At 42.5% G+C, this 21,110-nt stretch overlaps 1 protein-coding gene across 1 annotated transcript; it reads left to right on the top strand.

Moving 5' to 3' along the window:
- Positions 1 to 1,760: 1,760 nt before the first annotated feature.
- LOC120563115 (phosphatidylinositol-3-phosphatase SAC1-B) lies at positions 1,761 to 20,639 on the top strand. The gene is made up of 20 exons (XM_039807228.1): positions 1,761 to 1,884; positions 2,649 to 2,746; positions 3,717 to 3,791; positions 3,898 to 4,025; positions 7,449 to 7,598; positions 8,264 to 8,323; positions 9,647 to 9,680; positions 10,012 to 10,113; positions 10,831 to 10,916; positions 12,032 to 12,118; positions 12,213 to 12,281; positions 12,482 to 12,561; positions 13,428 to 13,526; positions 13,648 to 13,786; positions 15,481 to 15,550; positions 15,649 to 15,721; positions 17,360 to 17,453; positions 18,412 to 18,504; positions 18,583 to 18,640; positions 20,379 to 20,639. The coding sequence occupies exons 1-20, from the start codon at positions 1,856 to 1,858 to the stop codon at positions 20,513 to 20,515; spliced, it is 1,761 nt and encodes a 586-aa protein (XP_039663162.1). The 5' UTR covers positions 1,761 to 1,855; the 3' UTR covers positions 20,516 to 20,639.
- Positions 20,640 to 21,110: the final 471 nt, after the last annotated feature.

Genomic DNA, 21,110 nt, shown 5'->3' on the forward strand with positions numbered 1-21,110 from the left:
CCTCCGGGCAGGGTCACTCTACCTCTTCCTCGGTCACTCATAGGGTTTTTGAACCATTCTTGTCTGGCCCCTCACCTGAGACCACTTTACCTTGGGAGACCCTACCAGGAGCACAAAGCTCCAGACAACACAGCCCTCAGGTTCATAGGGACACACAAACCTCTCCACCACGATAAGGTGATGGCTCCCTACATCTTCTTAGGGGTTCATTGATCAAATCGTTAATTAATAATCAATCCATTTAATAGTGGTATATTCCTTGGAGATACACTACCAAGAATAAATGCTCAAATAAACCCATCAGGAATTACATAAAAGATGTAAGTCTGCCCTCAAGAAGATTGTTTGGGCTTCACTTTATGGAGAAATTAATTGGCAGGACATTTGGATAGTTGGAGACAAATGCTGTCTTAATAACAACAACGTCCTTTACAATCTTGCATAACATAGTATTTTCAGCAAAGACATTAAGAGAGATTTATACTTGATATTGGGCAGACACTTTAATACTTTAATCAAGAACTGTGTGGTAACACTATTAGATACATTAAAAAAGAAGGCAGTTAAGACTGATTTTGTGTTTGATAAATTTCTCATGTACCCATGATGCATTGATTTGATTTGAATGCGTATCATATTTTCTGCTTGCTATTTATTTTATATTTTGACATATATTATCTTTGTATATGCACCTCTGGTATTGACATTTGTGTGTATCTAGCCTACAGTACATAGTGGTGATGTAAAAATGTACAGATTCATTCATTCATAATTTCAAAATATATGAGTCTAATTAATCAAATTATTTGCACTCAGTTAACCCACAGGTTTCTTACTTTGCCCAGTTGGTTATCCTTGCCAACAGTATATAAAGTTGTTCAAATCAGCTTGCGCCCTAATGGAGTCTTTCACATGAAGGTATTGCTAAAAACTCTGTTCGCCTAGGATCCTGTCTGTTTATGGTCCGTGCATGTCTGCTCCCCTCCTGTGGTCTGCTTTTCTTTGTTGCTGACCCCTGCTTTGAATCTACACTAAGTAAACCTTATTATGGTCTGAGTCCAGACATCTTTTTCTAGAAATGTTACAGTGCGTATGATGTATCTACAGTATGAGTGCCTCACAGAGAGGGCTGCCAGTCAGTGATGGGGATGGATATAGGCATTTTATTGTGGAATAATGGACTGTTGGTGCTCAGTCAGTCACACATCACCAATGTGACTATGTGTCTTTAACCCTGAGTGGATAAACCCCTCTTTATCATATAATGTTCTCATTCTTCCACTCAGTGTCCAGGAGTGGAATGTCCAAATTTTAATGGTACTTGAGTCTTTTCTTTTCATGCCACTTTCTACTTCTACTCCGCTACATTTCAGAGAGAAATATTGTACCTACTTTTTACTCCACTACATTCACCTGACAGCTTTAGTTACTAGTTACTTTACACGTTAAGATTTCTGCACACAAAACACATGTAGTTGACAAAATCTGATGTTTTATTGTAAAGTAAACTAGCCAACAATATAACGACCTACAAGTCCAGCTGAAATGATTAGACCATTAAACACACAACTGTTTGGATCGTTTTCCAGTTTCTAAAATATGAATTTTGAGTAACATTTTCAATGCAGGGCTCTTACATGTAACAGAGTATTTTTTATTTTATTTTTTTTACAGTGTGGTATTAGTAGTTTACTGAAAGGATCTGAATAGTAACCATGAAACATGACGTCAGGGTGCGCACGGCAGCAGCGCCATCTGGCGTCCCGTCTCTCTCTCTCAGCGGATGGCGGAAGTAGCAGCCCGCCGGTGTGTCGGTCGCTGTCTGACACGTCACTGAGGTCAAACGGGAGGAAAGATGGCGAGCACCTATCAGAGTTTCAACCTGTAAGTGCTGTGGATCAATTCACATCATGTTCGCGTGGCTTCATTTCCTGTTCGTACCGCCTGAAGATGCGAGCACAGTCCGCGAGGACTTCACGTCCAGCCGGACTCAGAGAGACAGAGACAGAGACAGAGACAGACAGCCCCGCTGCGCGCACACAGACGGCACGCACCGTGTCACTGCAGCCAGTGCTAACGTTACATCTGACACACACACACACACACACACACACACACATAGTCAGGTCTCCTCTAGGTTAGTCTGCGGACATTAATAACCCCACTGAATGGAACATGGAGTGCTGAGCTAGCCGGGAGCACAGTCGGCTGGAGCTAGCTCTGAGCAGCTCTAACAGTGCGGTGCTTTAGCCTAGTGAGCTAACAGCTGTGTCCGTGCTTTAGCCTAGTGAGCTAACAGCTGTGTCCGTGCTTTAGCCTAGTGAGCTAACAGCTGTGTCCGTGCTTTAGCCTAGTGAGCTAACAGCTGTGTCCGTGCTTTAGCCTAGTGAGCTAACAGCTGTGTCCGGTCAGCTCTCTGTGCTCTCCGCCTCTAGCTGTCTCTGGCCGCATTGGACTGTAGTAGTGGCGTTGTTACACAAAGGGCTGCTTAAGATGATGATGAGGATGTTTGTGGGGTTTTAAACCTGTGTGTGTGTGTGTGTGTGTGTGTGTGTGTGTGTGTGTGTGTGTGTGTGTGTGTGTGTGTGTGTGTGTGTGTGTGTGTGTGTGTGTGTGCGTGCGCGCGCGCGCTGTGTGTGTCCCTATAGGCGCACCACACCAGAGAAGTTCTACATCGAGGCTTGCGATGACGGATCTGAGGACGTCCTGGCCATCGACAGGGTTTCCACGGAGATGACTCTCACAGGTGAGCAGCACAGGTTGTTCAGGTGACCACGTTGAGCTCCAGCACACTGATCACAGACAAAGAGACTGTAGCCTAAGTTATAATCATCTCCGCTGCATGAAAAGAGCCCATGGAGAGGCTCATACATGTGTGTGTGTGTGTGTGTGTGTATATATATACAGTATATACAATTGTGCTCATAAGTTTATGAACCCATGCTAAAGTTGACTGAAAAGAGGAATAAAAAAATAATCTTTTGGAAGATCTTGATGCCTTAATTAAAAAAATGAGGAAAAATCCGACCTTTAAGGACACCAGTTTTCTTTGTGAATGAATAATGTATCGTACATAAATAGATGTTCTTCCTTAAAATACAGGGGGCATAAGTAAGTACACCCCTATGTTAAATTCCCATAGAGGAAGGCAGATTTTTATTTTTAAAGGCCAGTTATTTCATGGATCCAGGATAGGCTACTATGCATCCTGTTAAAGTTCCCTTGGCCTTTGGAATTAAAATAGCCCCATATCATCACATACCCTTCACCATACCTAGAGATTGGCATGGTTTTATGTCGGTTAGCCTAATTGCTGGTTTGATTTTGCATTGAGAGATGATTTTATGGAAAGTACCCCATGCCAATCTTATAAGCGCAACTGTATATACGCAGTAGGTCGGCTGGGTTAACTTCAGGGAGAACATTATCTGTTAGGCCTCTGTTTCGATCAATCAGGTGTGTTAGTCCTTTTGTAAGTTCAAATGCCAAACATGTCCTAGTTTTACATTTATGGGGACTTTGCTGTCTTTTCTCTGTCTCATATTACTTGCAGCTCATAGTGAAAAGGCTGTTTTAAGGCGTCCCTTCATTCTCTGATAACTTGTGATCAGAGTTTGTCAGGAGGATAGATAATCAACATAGTCATTCAGAGAGTCATAAATGTTAAAAAAATGATCATTCACTAACCATTGTTGTGTCCATGCTTTGGTCCTCAGTGAAGAGGGACGTCCCTGCGTCTGCTGACAGCCGGCCAATCTGTGGACTGATGGGGACCATCCGTCTGGTGGCAGGTAAGTTCAGACCGTGCTGCAGGAAGAACATTTGGCAACTATCAGCTGTTAGCGAGGCGGGAGATCAGCAGCGTCCGCTTCATTTCCGCCCCCCTGCGTGTGTTAGGCATGTACGTGGTCGTCATCACGAAGAAGAAGAAGGTGGGAGATTTGCTGGGCCATGCGGTGTGGAAGGCTCTGGACTTTGACATCATCTCCTATAAGAAGACAATCCTACATCTGACAGACAACCAGGTAGGATCCCACGTAGGGGTGCATGATATATTGACTTAATATCGTTATCGCAATATCACGTTGCGCAATATTATATCGAAATATATATAAGTGACGAAATGGATCGAGACAAAAAAAATGGAGCAAATCAGAGGGAAAGAAAAAGGACCTAAAGAGAGAGCGAAGGGAGTCAGTTGAGCAAAAAGAACACAAAAGTAAAGAGAATGAGTGTTGCTCAGGGAGAAGACGAAATAACAGAGATTGAAGAGGAAACTTTAGTGGCCAAAAGTAATCCCATCCCGCATCTATTTCCCACCGGTAGCTATCCCGCAACTTTATAAACAGTGTTTATATGAGGCAGAGTTTGGAGTCGGAAATAATGAATATTTTTCATCCACGACTGACCTGCGGTCCATCCGCACTACATAAGTCTCGGTGTGCACTATATTGTTGTGAATCTACAGTATTTTGATGCGTTTTCCCATAACGTTTGTAATTTTACATAGGTTTAAAAATACCGAAATGAATATCGATACCGCAGTGTTCCTAATCGATATCGCAATATCACATTTTGTCCATGTCGTGCAACCCTAATCCCACGGCTCCGGGCTGTACATGTGGCTGGATGATGAAGTCTCTCACAGGACTAGTATTACCAGGGGACCTCATGTGATTTAGAAATCACCCCCATGTCTGCGTTTCATGCGGCTCATTCACACGGGATAGGCAAAGTCTGTATCTAACACCTCTGGGTCAGGGAGCTCCCCTGGTGGAGTCGCTGTCCCATATACACACTAGGGGTGCACGATTCAGAAAATGTCACGATTCGATATTTATTTTTCAGGCTCAAGATTCGATTCAAAATTGATTTTCGATTTAAAATTGATTCTTGGTTAAAAAAAACAAAAACGATTCACAGTATGTAAATGTAGTTACTTTTTGAAAAAAAATGCGGCCCCCCATGTGATTGTCTACTGCAATCACATGCAATCACAAAGTGCAGCATATTTTTTTCAAATATGCTGCACTTTGCCGCATAAATTGCCGATCTCCACGCAAAATATGCGGGGCTTGCATGATTTCATAATCCCCGCATTTTCATTGCATAAAGTCACATCTTAGCAGAAAGTTAAAAAAAAGTTGCGTTTACTTCACACAAGAGCAGCCATTTTCCCCTGTTGCCGTGGGAGCGTTATGAAGTGACGTAATTACGCAACGTGAACATCATCAAAAAGCAGGTGTTGGAGGATGTATGTTATGTACTTTGAGTCTCTTAAGCTGGTATCCAATAAGAAAGCTATCTTAATATCTGATGTCTACTCAGATTTCTTTGTTTGTTTCTGATGTCTATATTATTAACGATTTTTGAATCTGTCTCTTTTGTATCTTTTATTTCCCTCTGTTTAGACTATTACTTTTATTTTTACTTTCATATTATATTATTTGTATATATTTTTGTATCTTATTTGTTTAAGTATTGCGATAACTAAATATCTGTAAACTATTTTTTGAAATAAAGTTTAAAAAAAAAGCAGGGTGTTGAGGGAATCACTTTTTTTTCTGTTTTCCATCAAACCATCATCAAAAAGTTCCCGCAATTTCATTGCATAAAATTGCATAAATATTCCGCATATTCCATCGCATTTTTTTAAGAAAACGTGCCGCATAATCAAGGATTTTTGCCCGCAACAATCACAAAAAAATCTCTTTTTCTGGAAGGAGTGTAAAGTAGGCTTTCAACTCAGGACAGAGCCACTTCTCACTAATACAGATGGGATTGGAGATGAAAAGTTTAACTGACACGTAACCACGATCAGCTTTGTGGGAAATGAAGAATCAATGCCACCGACATAACCAATCACACTATGACAGACTCTCCACTTAGCACCAACTGCAATGTTTAATTGGAAATGAATGTAGCCTTCTGGCAGTCTGGCACACGTGGGTGCTCAGTATTTTCCGTGGGTGCACCCACAGTATCAGTGCCTATGAATAGTGTTGATTTTTGGATTGAAAAAGTGAAAGAAAATAGTTGCATTTGTCCACTCTGAAGGTTGTAGAAATTTTGTCAGGTGGGTTAAGAAGTTTATTTATTATAGAAAACCAGGGGAGCACACGAAAGTAAAAACCAAAAAGTCCGGTAGGAGGTAAATATCAGTAAATATTGAGAAGTGTGAGCTGTAAGGTCTGTGGTACATTCCCATTGCAAATATGCCATTAACAGTGATTGAGTTAAAGGAGCCAAAACACGTCTACATTGATTATAGCGCCCCCCTAATGGCCGATCTTCGCCAAATTTGGTACAGAGCGGCATGCAAAACGAGCATCACAAGTTTCGTGTTGATTGATTTTACTGTGGCAGAGATATTGCAATTGCAAATTTCCCATTTAAATGCATTGAGTTATTGGCCAAAACAAATAAACTTATAGCGCCCCCTAAAGGCCAATCTTGACCAAATTTGGTACAGAGCATCGTAGTGGGATGTTGAACAATGATCTCAAGTTCATTGCTGATAACATTTAATTTGGCCGAGATATGTTATATGTGTGTGGTAGCTAGCATACTTTAACATAGCAAAATTCTTTGAGTAACTTTTGGTCAGGTCCATCTGGAGATGCTACCTACCAGGTTTCGTGCTGATCCGTCACACGGCCTAGGAGGAGTTCGAAAAAGTTGGTTTTGTGCATTGTGCGATATTGCGAAAAATATTTTAAGCCAAAATGGGCGTGGCCTACATCATGTGATTCAGCTTGATTCAAGTAACACGGGGATATAAGGTTTTTTAATGTGCAATGTATAATGTGGGAGTTAAAGGCAAAAAAATGTATAATTTTTGGTAGGTGTGGTCCAGGGCCCATTGTCCATCTACCCTGTAAATTTAGATGGACAGTTGTTCAAAACCTTTCTTTTTAGTAAACTCTGGGTATACAAACAATGTTGTCAACGCTTTCATTAAGGTGTAGAGCCCCTGGTGATACTTCGGGCAAAGTTTCATGTTGTGTCGAGCCTTCTTAGTGTTTTAAAAATAGCTCTTTTGAGGCTAGCATAAAAGTGCCCCTAGCACTCCCATTCAAAAGGACATTTGACTGAAAAACGAAAATACGGTAAATCTTAAAAGTGGCGCTTCCGTCCTAAATATGCTTTTAAACGAAAGTTTGACTCGGGTACATTCACAAAAAGACCCTAGGTTGCATTTTGGCGAGAGTTACGCTTTAAGTATACAGTATAACAATACAATAGAATTTACAAATTTACAAGAAATATACAATAACAATTGAAGAGAGGCTGCCTGGAAGGCACAAGGATTAGGCAATTGTTATGGTTATGGTTAGGTGCCTTGGAGTCAACGGTCACAGCGCTGCCTGGAAGGAGACGTTGGGGGCTTAAAACACCATCGAGCCTGGATCTCTCACCTCTGCTGCCGGATTTGTGTCTCGTTTCAGATGCAAGACAACAAGACCTTCCTGTCCATGATCAACAATGTGCTTCACACAGACGGCTTCTACTTTGCAACAGACTACGACCTGACCCACACCCTACAGCGCCTGGCCAACACCAGCCCCGAGTTCCAGGAGATGAGCCTCCTGGAGAGGGTAAGATATTCCTGATAGAGCCCGACCGATATATCGGCCGGCCGATATTAGGCATTTTCCAAACTATCGTATCGGCATTTATAATGGCCGATATATGAATATTTAAAAAAATAAAACGGACGAAACACCCTTCAACCATGTTATGAGTGTTGGCGTTGCATAGTCTGTCCACCAGAGGGCGCTCTACAACCTCCCTGTTGGCTACACTCTTTGATTTTTGTTGTTGTTATTGTCTTTTTGTTTAAAGGACTTTAAGTTTCATATCTTAAGTTTGTATTTTTATACATTTTATTCATCAGAACTTATAATATATTTTGATGTTCCTCTGTTCTGTTTATTTTTAAACTGCATTATCATATTATTTTAGTGAGGACTCATAAATAACTACAAATAACTAATGTTAGGGAAATCTGTTTATGTTTTGTTACACATAAAAATCCTTTATTGGTCGGGCTCTAGTTCCTGATACACCACATGCAGGCCAGTCTCTTTGTGTGAATCAAAACCCAATCAGAAATGTTGTTATCCATCAAATGACACACAAGCAATTCCAGGATTGTACGTGTAAGTCAAACCCCCTTGTATTCTGTTTTTATTTAGCAGTCAGCCTCGTCTCCAGGAGTGTTTGGCGTCGTATTAACATGTGCTACCTGTCCCTGTTGCAGGCAGATCAGCGTTTCGTCTGGAATGGCCACCTGTTGAGGGAATTCATTGCACAGCCGGAGGTAAGACACATCCAATGTTCTCTTTCACAGCGTTTATTTAGTTTCCTTCTGGTTAGAAGTGGAGCAAAGATTGGGCCTTTGAAACCTAGTTTCCATTATTTTAGGCAACTCATTAACACCCAACTAAACAACAGAAGTCTGTGCTGCCCATGTACAAAGAGTTTTCTACCATTCTATTGTAGAATCTCTCTCTGCTGTCATTATCATAGATATAAAGATGTTTTATATTTCTTTCAGCAGAGGTTCTGGAAATATTTTTTTTTATTAGTCCTGTTGGGAACATTTTGACAAACGATGCCTAATAAAACTGTTAAAAAAGAAAGCAACAGATGGCCGCCCACCAAGAGTCCGGTTCTGTCTGAGCTTTCTGCTGTGTAAAAACACGTTTTTTCCTCGCAACTGTCGCACCAAATGCTGGCTCTTGGGGGAGGGAATTGTTGGGTCTTTGTTAGTGATAGAGTGTGGTCTAGACCTACTCTATCTGTAAAGTCTCTTGAGATAACTCCTGTTAGGATTTGACATTATAAATAAAACTGAATTGAATTGAATTGAAAAGCCTGAGATCAGACATGGCGTTAACATGGTTTCAGTGGTGATCCGATCCCAGGTGTATGTCTGTTCACACCTGGCAGCAGAATGGGTCTCCCCATGGGTCTCGAGTGACCACCTGTGACCGGATATAGATATACAAATAAACATATCGAAAGGAAAAAAAAATATTTTCTGTTATTGTGTGTGTATTGTAGTAACAACTGAAATGTACAGTTGCAACTTTCACATGTCCAGTACAGCATCTGTACCCATAGTGAGCAGTGGCGGCTCTAGACCATTTCCAATGAAGGGGCCAGGCTGGGGCCACATGTGATTTTAGGGTTAACAAATATGTTAAGCAAAAGTTCTACATCCCACCAACCCTCCATAGGTTTGGTTATACAAAATACTAATAATACACAATAATATACATATAACAAAAAACACAAGAATACTCATTCAGTGTTAACCTTTATTTATCACTGCACATACTGTAAACAATAGGCCTTCTTTGGGTACAAAGGTGGGGTTAAAAATGTATGAAAATATTTGCCATATTAATATTACGGGGGCACTGGCCACCCTTGTCAGCCCCCAGAACTGATAGTGAGACAATAAAATAATGCTGTGAAAGAGAGCTTCATGTTTGTATGGACCGTATATGTGTAACCCTGATTCTGTGAGTACATCTTCTATTCAGTGGTTACATGGGTAAGTTTAATTCCACACAAATTGTGCCCAGAATAATTAATAAATGGCAGCATTTGATCTAACATGGCTCTCTCCTTCCAGTTACACAGGTTTGTGTTTCCTGTTGTCCATGGCTGTATCCTTTCCTCTCGTTGTCTCACTGCCACAGTTCTGTTTTAGTGAATGATCTTTCATGTTGGGCCCATCTCGCCGTGCTATCTGAGGTGTGTCCACTTTATTATCTTTAGATTTATGATTTCTGAATTGTCTCCCTGGCTTCCTGCTGTTAAATGTGTTGCTAGATCAGGGTGACTATATATAGTAATGAAGATCCAACAAAAACACATCATGGCCAATTTAAATCAGCAGCCCTCAGGTATGCTTGTGTATATGAGTTGTTTTTGAGTACGCATATGCACCGCCTCCTTACTATTCCATGTCAGTTCCTTAACACATCTGTTGACTAGTCATCACCATGAAGTCCAGCTGCATCAATGGAAAGGTGTTTGAGTGGACCATTATCTCCAGGAGGAGCTGTTTCAGAGCCGGCGTCCGCTACTATGTCCGAGGTAACGCTACTGCCCGCTCTTATAATTCCCCTTGCATAAATAAAAACATTTGCACCATAAATTGATGCAGAAAAGGCACAAATTGTTGCAGAAACTTTCACCAGAATGCAGAAAATATTGTAGCAGCCAACATAATCTGCCCCAGTATCAGCCATACCTACACAGATAACTCTTAAAATGAAATTAAAATACAAATAGGCCTACATAAAGAAATCTCCTGCTACCTTTTACCCGGCTGGATACACTAACAGGCGTTACACCAAAATCTGTGACCTGTCAGAATGTGTGACTGTAACGCCGTCTACCTGCCTACGTAAATCATTTTAGCGACTTCGTGGGAAATTGAACTTTGGTATTGAACGACGAGGTCTTTTTACATACTTGATACTATGTAGGCAATTCAGTCGGTGCCTAAAAAGTATGGAGGTCTGGTACCCAGCCCTCCTCAGCACACACATTTCCAACATAGTGTAATTGTTCTGCGTTTTACAGACATATTGAAACACATCTGCAGCTCATTTATGGCAAGACAAACTAAGTTCTACTGTATGTACAGAAAGACAGCATCAGTTGCTAACGAAATTCATCGTTACATATACGTTTCATTCAAGTGATTTTCATATTACCTGCTCCAGCTCAAATCAGCTGTGCAGCCACCCAGTGGACATTAACTAAAAGAGAATCGTCTAAAGCAGCGCTCTGCGTGTTTGCGTGCAGGCATTGATTCAGAAGGCCATCCTGCTAACTACGTGGAAACGGAGCAGATCGTTCAGTTCAACAGTGCCAAGGCTTCCTTTGTTCAGGTGAGCCAAAGCAGTATTACTACTTAAACAGATATTTGGTATAGATCTGTTTCTGTATTGATTGTTTATTTTTTGTTTGTGTATGTCTGCCCCAATCACCAAGGCAAATTCAACGTAGGGTAACTACTGTGGCAATAAACTCCTTTCTGATTCTGATAATGCTACAGCAGAGATACAGTGACGTCTGCCATAAGAAGGATTGAATGATCATTCAATCAGAATCAGAAGGGAGTTTATTGCCACAGTAGTGGAACTACATGGACTTTGCCTTGGTGATTGGTGCATTCATACAAACAAGCAAACATTTTTCTCCACCTCAAAGCACGTCAATATTTTGTTAAAGGAGAAATCCGAGGCAAAATGAACCTAGGGGTTAATAACGCATGGATACCGAGTTCGACCGTTCTCTGGGATAGGTTTTCATGCTAATCGATTGTGACCAGTTTTAGCGCAAACCGCTAATTAGCTTATAGCGCTAGTCATCGGGGCAGAGGGTAAAGTAAAAAGAAATCTCCATTTCTACACCAGTAACAAGGCTCAAAATAGCACCACACTTTCACGGTAGCAGAATGAGGGCCCCTACATGTAAACCGAAGCATTGAGAACTTTGTAAGTGTACAGACTGTTTATAAAAAGATAGTTTAGAAAGCCCGTACCGTTCACGTATACAGGTGGGCGCCATCTTGGGGAAACAGGCATGACCAGTCGAACGTCGAACGCTGTGCAACCAGTAACCACTAACATAGCTCAAGCACGGCATTCAATTCACATTCACATTCACATTCGATTAGCATGAAAACAATTCCCAGAGAACGGTCGACTAGGTACACATTAACCCCTAGGTCATTTTGCGCCGGATTTCTCCTTTCATGTCGCCATGAACTGTAAATCCTGCACGACATCAACCCTCACTATTACTGTTACAACAATTGAAACATGTCTTCAGTTTGTGTTTATATTCCTCTAAAACTACTTTGACATTGAATTAACCCTGCCCACAGTTGAGTCCCCAGTGCTCATGTCCACGTTGACATGAGCGTGTGACTCTGGCAGCTGTCTGACAGGAGAAAGCAGGGTGATGGCGTGTTTATGCATGATGTCATTTGTCCTCGTAGACTCGAGGCTCCATCCCCTTCTACTGGTCCCAAAGGCCCAATCTCAAGTACAAGCCCAAACCCCAGATCAACAAAACCGTGAACCACGTAAGATGTCTTTACATTAGCATCAGACCGAGCAAGGCCCACTGTGTTCAGTTCATCTCTCATCCGTTCGTCTTCTCTCTGTCTGTCTCTCCAGCTGGACGGGTTCCAGAGACACTTTGACTCGCAGATTATTCTCTACGGAAGACAAGTCATTTTGAACTTGGTGAGATCTGTTGATCCCATCACCTGTATTACTTTCACTTTATGAAGTCAACGTGCCAGCTACATGTTGATTTTATTTTTAAATCCATGATATGACAGTCAAAGGAAATAATACCACGACAGTGACAAATACTCCTTTTATGTTTGTTTGCATGCTTGTTTGATAGAAACTCTGAGGTTCCTGTCATGTTTTCCCCACAGATCAACCAGAAGGGCTCCGAGAAGCCACTGGAGCTGGCGTTTGACAAGATGGTGACCAACCTGGGTAATGGCATGATCAAGTAAGATTTCCACCAAATTGTTCTACACTCACACGTGGCTGGGTTCTTCATATTTACAACACAGGTCTAGAGCTGCAAAGATGAATGGATTAGTTGTCAACTATTAAATCAATCGGCAGCTATTCGTTAATTGAGTAATCGGTTAAGCCGCCTACACATGATACGCGGTTTGCTCTGTGAGCACCGCAAGGTAGGGCGCAGGGCAAAGCGCAGAGAGCAGGTAAACGTCATCAAGGGTGGCAAAGGAAACTATTTCCCTGTTGCTAGGTAACGACATGCTGTTATCTCATTAGTTGCGCTTTCGAAAGGTCAGTGGCAACTAGGTCAAAGTTTAAATAATTTGAACTTTGAGCGGTGTTTGGGGTTTTAAGCCCCCGACGTCATCTTCCAGGCAGCGCTGCCTGGAAGGCACTAGGATTAGGCAATGGTTAGGTGCCTTGAAGTCGACGGTGGCAGCGCTGCCTTGAAGTCGACGTTGGGGGCTTAAAACACCATCGAGCACTTTGAGTGCAGCGCTCCCCCGTACGAAATCTGTGGAACGGCCGGCGCAGAGCGGTTTTGAATAATTTTTTTTTTTAATGAAAAAACAGACAAACTTGTGATGTCAGCTTGTTAAATGTGAATATGTTGTAGTTTCTTCTCTCCTCTGGGACACTAAACCAAATATCTTTGAGTTGTGGACTAAACAAGACATTTGAGGACGTCATCTTTGGGCTTTGGGAAACACTGATCCACATTTTAGAGACCAAACAACTAATCCATTCATCCAGAAAATAATCCACAAATGAATCCACCATGACGCTAATATAATGGTTAGTTGCAGCCGTACACAGGTCATTCTATTCCTTGGTGATGCTCTTCTGCAGGTACATAGCCTTTGACTTCCATAAGGAGTGCAGTCGGATGAGGTGGCACCGGCTGCAGATCTTACTGGACATGGTCGCTGAAATGCAGGATGAGTTTGGGTCAGTGAGCTTCTCCCTGTTATACAGTACAGTAGGTGGCTACCTGTGTGCTGTGCATCAGAAGTAATGGGGTGTGTGTATGTGTCTGTGTGTGTGTGTTTGTGTGTGTGTGTGTGTTCAGATACTTCCTGGTGGATGCGGACGGGAAGGTGCTGCTGAACCAGGAGGGGGTGTTCCGTAGCAACTGCATGGACTGCCTGGACCGGACCAATGTCATCCAGAGCATGCTGGCCCAGCGCTCGCTGCAGTCCCAGCTACGGGTACGACCCCACCGTCAAACAGAGGGTGGACGCAATAATCAGAACAACTGAACATAGAGATGTGCAGCTTGAATTTCTGTGGGTTACACTTAGGGCTGCACAATTTATCGCAATTGTACCGAAATCGCAATATGAACTAGTGCAATAGCCAAATCACAGGGGGGGGGGCCTAATATTTGTTAAAGGCAAAACGTGTGTCAAACCATTCTAAAATAAAGTGTTGTGGTGCTGCAGAGACGTCCAGGCCTAAAACATCATATCCTACAGGCTAAAGAAAAAAAATCTTTGTTTGGTACAGATCCTCGCAAAAAAATCACACTTCAATAATTTTTATATATATATATATATATATATATATATATATATATATATATATTTTTCAATGAAAATGAGAATAATGTAGTACACTATGTACTCACTTGTGTTGTGCGTACATTTGGACAGGCTAGTGTTGTCTCAAATCGTGCACGACCGTTATGCACTTACTAGATATAACGATCGCAACATTTGACCACTTGTTATTCTTTTTAAAGGGTAACTTCGGTTTCCTTCAACCTGGACCCGATGTTCCCGTGTTTTTGTGTAAGTGACTGATTGGAACAACAATCTTTGAAATAGTAGTATTAAGCAAGACGAAACAAGCTGCTATGTAACATTAATGGTTAAATGTGCGTCGTCAGTTAGCATCCACTAAAAGTTCTGTTTTTGCCGCTGACAGACTCGGGTTATTATTCTAAGTGTTAACATTATGGAAAGGATCCCTACAGAGGTAGAGCTTTTTGTTAAAGAGTAAGATCCTTGTAGTTTTACCAGAATGTGCGGGGGTGGCAGTAGAGTGGACTGAGAGCTGCCAGTTCATAGCCTGACGTCGTCATACTCAGCTTCTAGTCAGAATATGAGTCGTCTGGAGGATTTGGTTTGAAATCTGATCACGCGTTCCAAATTTAACATGCCAAAGTTTTGGTTTCCGAAGCGGCCAGGCGCCTGTTGTGTTGCAGCCTTGGAGCACAGTAAGCAGTGCTCAAGCGTGGCTTTATTTTACATTGATAAAGCACTGTAAAACTACAACCCACCACTGAATCAAAATAAAACTTATTTGTGAAAATAGGCATGTGACCCGTTTCAACTCCACCCCTTAAAGAATCGGAATCGAGAATCGATAAGAACCGGAATCGAAAGGAAGAATCAGAATTGGAATCAGAATCGTTAAAATCCAAACGATGCCCAACCCTAGTAATAGGTCCTGTTTGTGCATGTATGTGCATTTGGGGCCTGTGTGTAATAAAAAAAATAACAACAGAGTGAAAAACATGTAGTTTCCCCTTCTTCTTCAGGTGGTATTGTTTCCATCAGTCACTGAGACACAAAAACGGGTTGAATAAAACTGAAGGTACCCTTTAAAAGCTTTCGAGCAAAGGGAGGGACTGTGCCCTGCTTCTCAGGAGTTGTCAAAGTACTTTAACTCCACGTAAAAATAAACGGATTGGAAACAATGAGTGACGGTATCCTCTTGTTAAAAAAGCGATTCAGACCAAAAGAGGGTGAGGATGACATTACACTGAATGTATCACTACAACAGGTCAATGCGGAGGAAGTGCTGAGTTTGCATAAACAGCAGATTAAAACAGAAGTTTAGCCTTTGACGCATGATTTCAAAAGTGAATTTTTTTTCAAGTGTGTGTGTGTTCCTGCAGAGAATGGGAGTCCTCCACACGGGCCAGCAGATTGAGGAGCAGACCGACTTTGTGAAGATGTACAAGAACGGTAGGCTCACCCTCAGTGCTTTCCTTTTGAACTAATCACCTGGCCCGCCTACGTTTTCCACTCGTAGGTGTCACTGTGATGTGTTTGCTCCCATGCAGCCTGGGCAGACAACGCTGACGCCTGCGCCAAGCAGTATGCTGGCACTGGGGCCTTGAAGACGGACTTCACCAGGTCAGTGTCCACACAGCAGACGCCTGAACATCCAGCTGAACACATGCTGATGACAAGGATCAGAGCAAGGAGGAGATGTTTGTCCATTCGTTCCATCTGTCCTTCCCCACAACACTTGATCCACAGCAATGCATTTTAACAAAACATTTCCTTGTTTCTATAAAATGAGCTACGATATGAATATAGTATATAATATGGATCCTGATAAACCCTGACCTGTCCAAAGCTAATGTTGATTTGTTCTGTCACATTAGATGTCTGTTTCATTAGCAGTCCAGTGTTCTGTCTCACATCTACACTGCCATTTAATCTGACCCTGAGGGATTTTCACCTGAAACAGAAACCAGCTTAAAGGAGAATTTCGGCCGATTTCTACCTGAATCTTTTCCGCTAGATGTTTCTATGTTTACTGTCGATAGGAAAAAAGAAAATGACCAAAATCGGTGCTAGCAAACTGGAGTTGCTGCAGCCAATGGCCAGAGCTCCCAGTTAGCTAAATTGCCAGTTGTGGGGGCATGTTCTAAAGAGTGCCTTTGTGCCTCTTAACAGACACAAAATGCAATTAAAATGTCACGAATGAACAGGGCCCTTACGTGACAACAAGATGAAGAAAGGCATTCCTGTAATTTTAAGTTGCAAAGTCTGCTGTATTAGTGTATGTACTATTATCAGCTGGAGCGTGCAGTGCGAGCATGACGCCACTGTTTATGGTTCAGCAGTGTGGATGGTCACATCATTAAAGTTATGGTTATAGTTATCGTTCTTGGTTTGGACTGTACTATGTGTTAGAGTTACAATTAAAGCAGGTTTACAGAGATCACTAGTCAGTGTTTCTAACCCAGGTGATTTCTGTCTCACATTATGAGCATTCTAAAAGAAAGAAAGCTGTCCCAGGTGGAGAGGCTCTATGGACCTTTTTCACAGCAGACATGTTGACTTGTCATAGTAGGAAAAGCACAGCTGAAATTGATAACCTCAACGATGGCTCAATTCCATCAAGTGTCCCAGTAAGCTATTTAATGCTACGTTTACACGTGGCCGGCTATTTTCATAAACGTAAACTTCAACCTCTCCGTTTTCAGAAAAGTGTTCCTTTATATGTACCCGTGCATATATGCCATCAATGCCATCGAGAGCATGCCAAACCTGTAGGTGGCAGTGCAACGAGAAGCTCAAGCCCACGTTAGCCAATCAGAATCCCGACAATAGCAACAACAGCAACCAATCGCGTCCTCTTTCTCTCTCTCGGCTGCCTAAACCTCCGTTTGTCTCAGTTTACATGCAAACGTGCAAACAAGTTTTCCAAAATCTTCACTTTGGCTGGAGTTTTTAGAAATAATCGTTTTCTGTGATAAAAACTGGATTTTTGTGTAAATGAGAGGCCAAACTGCAGGAAAATATCTGCGTCTTCCCTTCGTGTAAACGGGGCTTCAGTGAGTCAGCATGCCCAATACCAGGACCTCTCCTAAGTGGAATGCAGCCATCATCAATGGTTCTGAATGCACCTGTGCTTTTCCTACTATGACATGTCAACATGTCTGCCGGGAAAAAAGGACTATCCGATCAGATGGTGTAGATGGTGATGTCAGAGGACAGCTCATCCTCTTTATGATATGATGCTTTATGGTGCTCTCTCAGGACGGGGAAGAGGACTCAGTGGGGGCTGCTGATGGACGGCTGGAACTCCATGATCCGATATTACAAGAACAACTTCTCTGATGGCTTCAGACAGGTGGGTCCCCCACTGTGGAGTAGTGATTAGGGTTTCACACTGAGGGCTGTAAATCACAAGTTTTCATCACAAAACATTATTATAATGATTATTTGGACAGCGATACAATATTTTCTGATTTCTTCAAGTCTGCCACGATACAAGTTGGATTCAATTCAGGGGCCTTTGATCGATATGAGACAATAACATTGTTTATTTAACACAATTAGTTTCATTTATATCAACTCGTGTCATTTCTGAGCTCTTCCAGGGGAAAAACAAACTATTCTTTTCAATAAAAAGAATAAATATAAAGTGGGGATTTCAAAATAAAGGCACATCCTAAAACGGATGATATGTATCGATATTTTAAAGTCTGCCACGATACTATTTGGATTTGATTCAGGGGCCTGAGATCGATAAGAGACAATATCATTAATGCACATTTAACACAATTAGTTTAAATTTTATCAACTCAGAAAAAGCAACTAAAATATGATTTAATATTTTTATTATTGAGCTCTTCAGACATTTAATGACGTATGTCTTTTCAATAAAAAAAAGAACAAATATAAAGTTGGAATTTAAAAATAAAGAAGCATCTTGAAGATAATATGTATCGATATTTTCTGTTTGAATCAATGTTATTGGATTGTTGATCATTTAATCGATATCGATCCAGATCAGTGTATCCTTACACTCTTATTCACAGGTGTACTAATAGAATGAGAATATAAAGTTTGAGGGGCATCTTCAGTTACAGTGTAATATTTAGGAGAATTGTCCAGGTGTCCAAGAGGTATAATGAGTTCTGACACAAAAAAAGATAAAGATATTAATGAATGAAATACATTTGAAGATAACCTGAAGCTTTACGCAACTAAACAGGCTGAACCCAGTAATAGTTCATGTCAGGGTTAGGTTTAGAGAAGAGTGAGCGTTGAACCAGTAGGAACCAGTTGGTGTGTGTTTACTGCAGGACTCCATCGATCTGTTCCTGGGCAACTACGCTGTGGACGAAGCTGTTTGGACCACCCCACTGCGTGATCCCAAAGACTGGAAGTTTCTGACGGTAAGAAGGGCTCAGGACGATCCATTGATAGGTCTTTCTGTGTCCGGTGTCTCTAATCGGACTCTTTTCCTTCCCCAGTTGCCTATCGTCATGGTGGTAGCATTCTCCATGTGCATCATCTGCCTGCTCATGGCTGGTAAGACAAACTGCAATACACTCCATTTTCATACCTGCACACCCACAACGTCGGGGTTTATTTAATTCAATTCAGTTTTATTTATAGTATCAAATCATAACACGAGTTATCTCGAGACATTTTACAGATGGAGTAGGTCTAGACCACACTCTATAATTTACAAAGCCCCAACAATTACAGTAATTCGAGCAAGCAGTGCGACAGTGGCGAGGAAAAACTCCCTCTTGGGAAGAAACCTTGGACAGACCCAGGCTCTTGGTAGGCGGTGTCTGACGGTGCCGGTTGGGGATATGATGAACAGTGGCGATTTATCTTAAAGGTCCTACGTCATGCTGCTTTTTGGATGCTTTTATATAGGCCTTAGTGGTCCCCTAATACTGTATCTGAAGTCTCTTTTATATAGGCCTTAGTGGTCCCCTAATACTGTATCTGAAGTCTCTTTTATATAGGCCTTAGTGGTCCCCTAATACTGTATCTGAAGTCTCTTTTATATAGACCTTAGTGGTCCCCTAATACTGTATCTGAAGTCTCTTTTATATAGACCTTAGTGGTCCCCTAATACTGTATCTGAAGTCTCTTTTACATAGGCCTTAGTGGTCCCCTAATACTGTATCTGAAGTCTCTTTTATATAGACCTTAGTGGTCCCCTAATACTGTATCTGAAGTCTCTTTTATATAGACCTTAGTGGTCCCCTAATACTGTATCTGAAGTCTCTTTTATATAGACCTTAGTGGTCCCCTAATACTTTATCTGAAGTCTCTTTTATATAGACCTTAGTGGTCCCCTAATACTGTATCTGAAGTCTCTTTCCCGAAAATCAGCCTCGATGCAGAATTACAGCCACTAGAGCCAGTCCCACAATGAGCTTTCCTTAAGATGTGCCATTTCTGTGTCTGTAACTTTAAATGCTATTGAGGAGAGAGGGGGGCAAGGTGGAGGGTGGGGGTGTGGCCTTGACCAACTGCCACTTTGCAAGCCATGATGTCTCTCTCTTTCTCTAGGAGGGCAAAGCAGAGAAAGGGGAGGTAACCTTTCTTCTTGTGACCTCATAAGGAGAAGATTCCAGATTGGTCCATCTGAGCTTTCATTTTCTCAAAGGCAGAGCAGGATACCCAGGGCTCGGTTTACACCTATCACCATTTCTAGCCACTGGGGGACCATAGGCAGGCTGGGGGAACTCATATTAATGTTAAAAAACCTCATAACGTGAGATGTTCATGCCACGGGACCTTTAGTTGGTATTATATATTATGTATTGTGAAAAAAAAAATGTATGCACTATTTACCGTGTTTGTTAGTTCCCCCATAGTCTATATTGACGACAATTCAGTTAGAGGATTGCTCCAGTTCCGCCGGATGTCCCTCTTTTTCGGCCGGATGTCCGTCCCCTTCCTCTTTCTTTGTGTTGGCGTTCTAAACTCCGGTGGATTTCTGAGGACTATGGTTAACTGCTCCTCAGATCCAGACAGCTAGCTAGACTATCTGTCCAATATGAGTTTTCTGTTGCACGACTAAAACTTGTTTTGAACGTACACATGTTCCACCAAAACAAGTTCCTTCCCGAGGCTATTTTGCAGCGGCACCGTTATCACGTCCTATTGCGTCCTTCCTCCGCAGCACAGTGGAGGTAGGTCTGGCAATGCGAGACTACTTGCCTCCAATATGTTGACGAAGGATGCAAAAAGAGTTTTATTATGTCTTCAGTGCCTCGGTTTGACCTGCTTTGTCCCCACACAGGTGACACGTGGACTGAGACTCTGGCCTACGTTCTCTTCTGGGGATCAGCCAGCGTGGTGACGGGCGGCCTCATCCTCTTCAACGGACTGGACTTTGTGGACGCCCCGCGGCTGGTGCAGAAGGAGAAGCTGGACTGAATGTGTGTGTGTGGAAAGCAGCTCGGCCCCGGCGAGCTCACCGCCTCATCCTCTGGCTCTTCATCACTCTCCCCCCGGCAGCAGCAGCAGCGGCGGCAGGGGGGGGCCTGGAGCCTTTACTAGCACAGGGTGGAGTGGAGGGGGGGTGGGGTAGGGGGGGGAGCAGGGCCGGCCTCGTGCACCACGGCGGTGGAAAGACAGAGACTGGGAGTGCACGGGCCTGCTGCTGTCCACACTGCAGCTTCTGGCATGTGGACAGGACTGTCTGTCCACTGGACCTCTGGAGTTTGTTCTCACTGGATGTGATGCTTCCTGATGTCAGAGGAACGCCGTTTGTCCCGCTGCATCGGGATCCCATTCACAACATCTGCTGTGATGTCACAGCACAGCTGTGTGTTCATTATTGTATGTACCGTTAATTTGCCTTTTTGTCTCTTATCGTTTTGCTGATTTGTGTTCATCCTTGTCCAGCTGCTCTGTCCTGGGGGGAAACACTGCCTGAGAGACTGCCGTGACGGCCAATCAGGCGGTCCGTACATCACACAGCCAGCGTGTCATTGGCGTCTCGTTTTGTCCACAATTCAAAGATGTTCAG

This window comes from Perca fluviatilis, chromosome 7, assembly GCF_010015445.1.
Source record: "Perca fluviatilis chromosome 7, GENO_Pfluv_1.0, whole genome shotgun sequence".
Taxonomy (NCBI): Eukaryota; Metazoa; Chordata; class Actinopteri; order Perciformes; family Percidae; genus Perca; species Perca fluviatilis.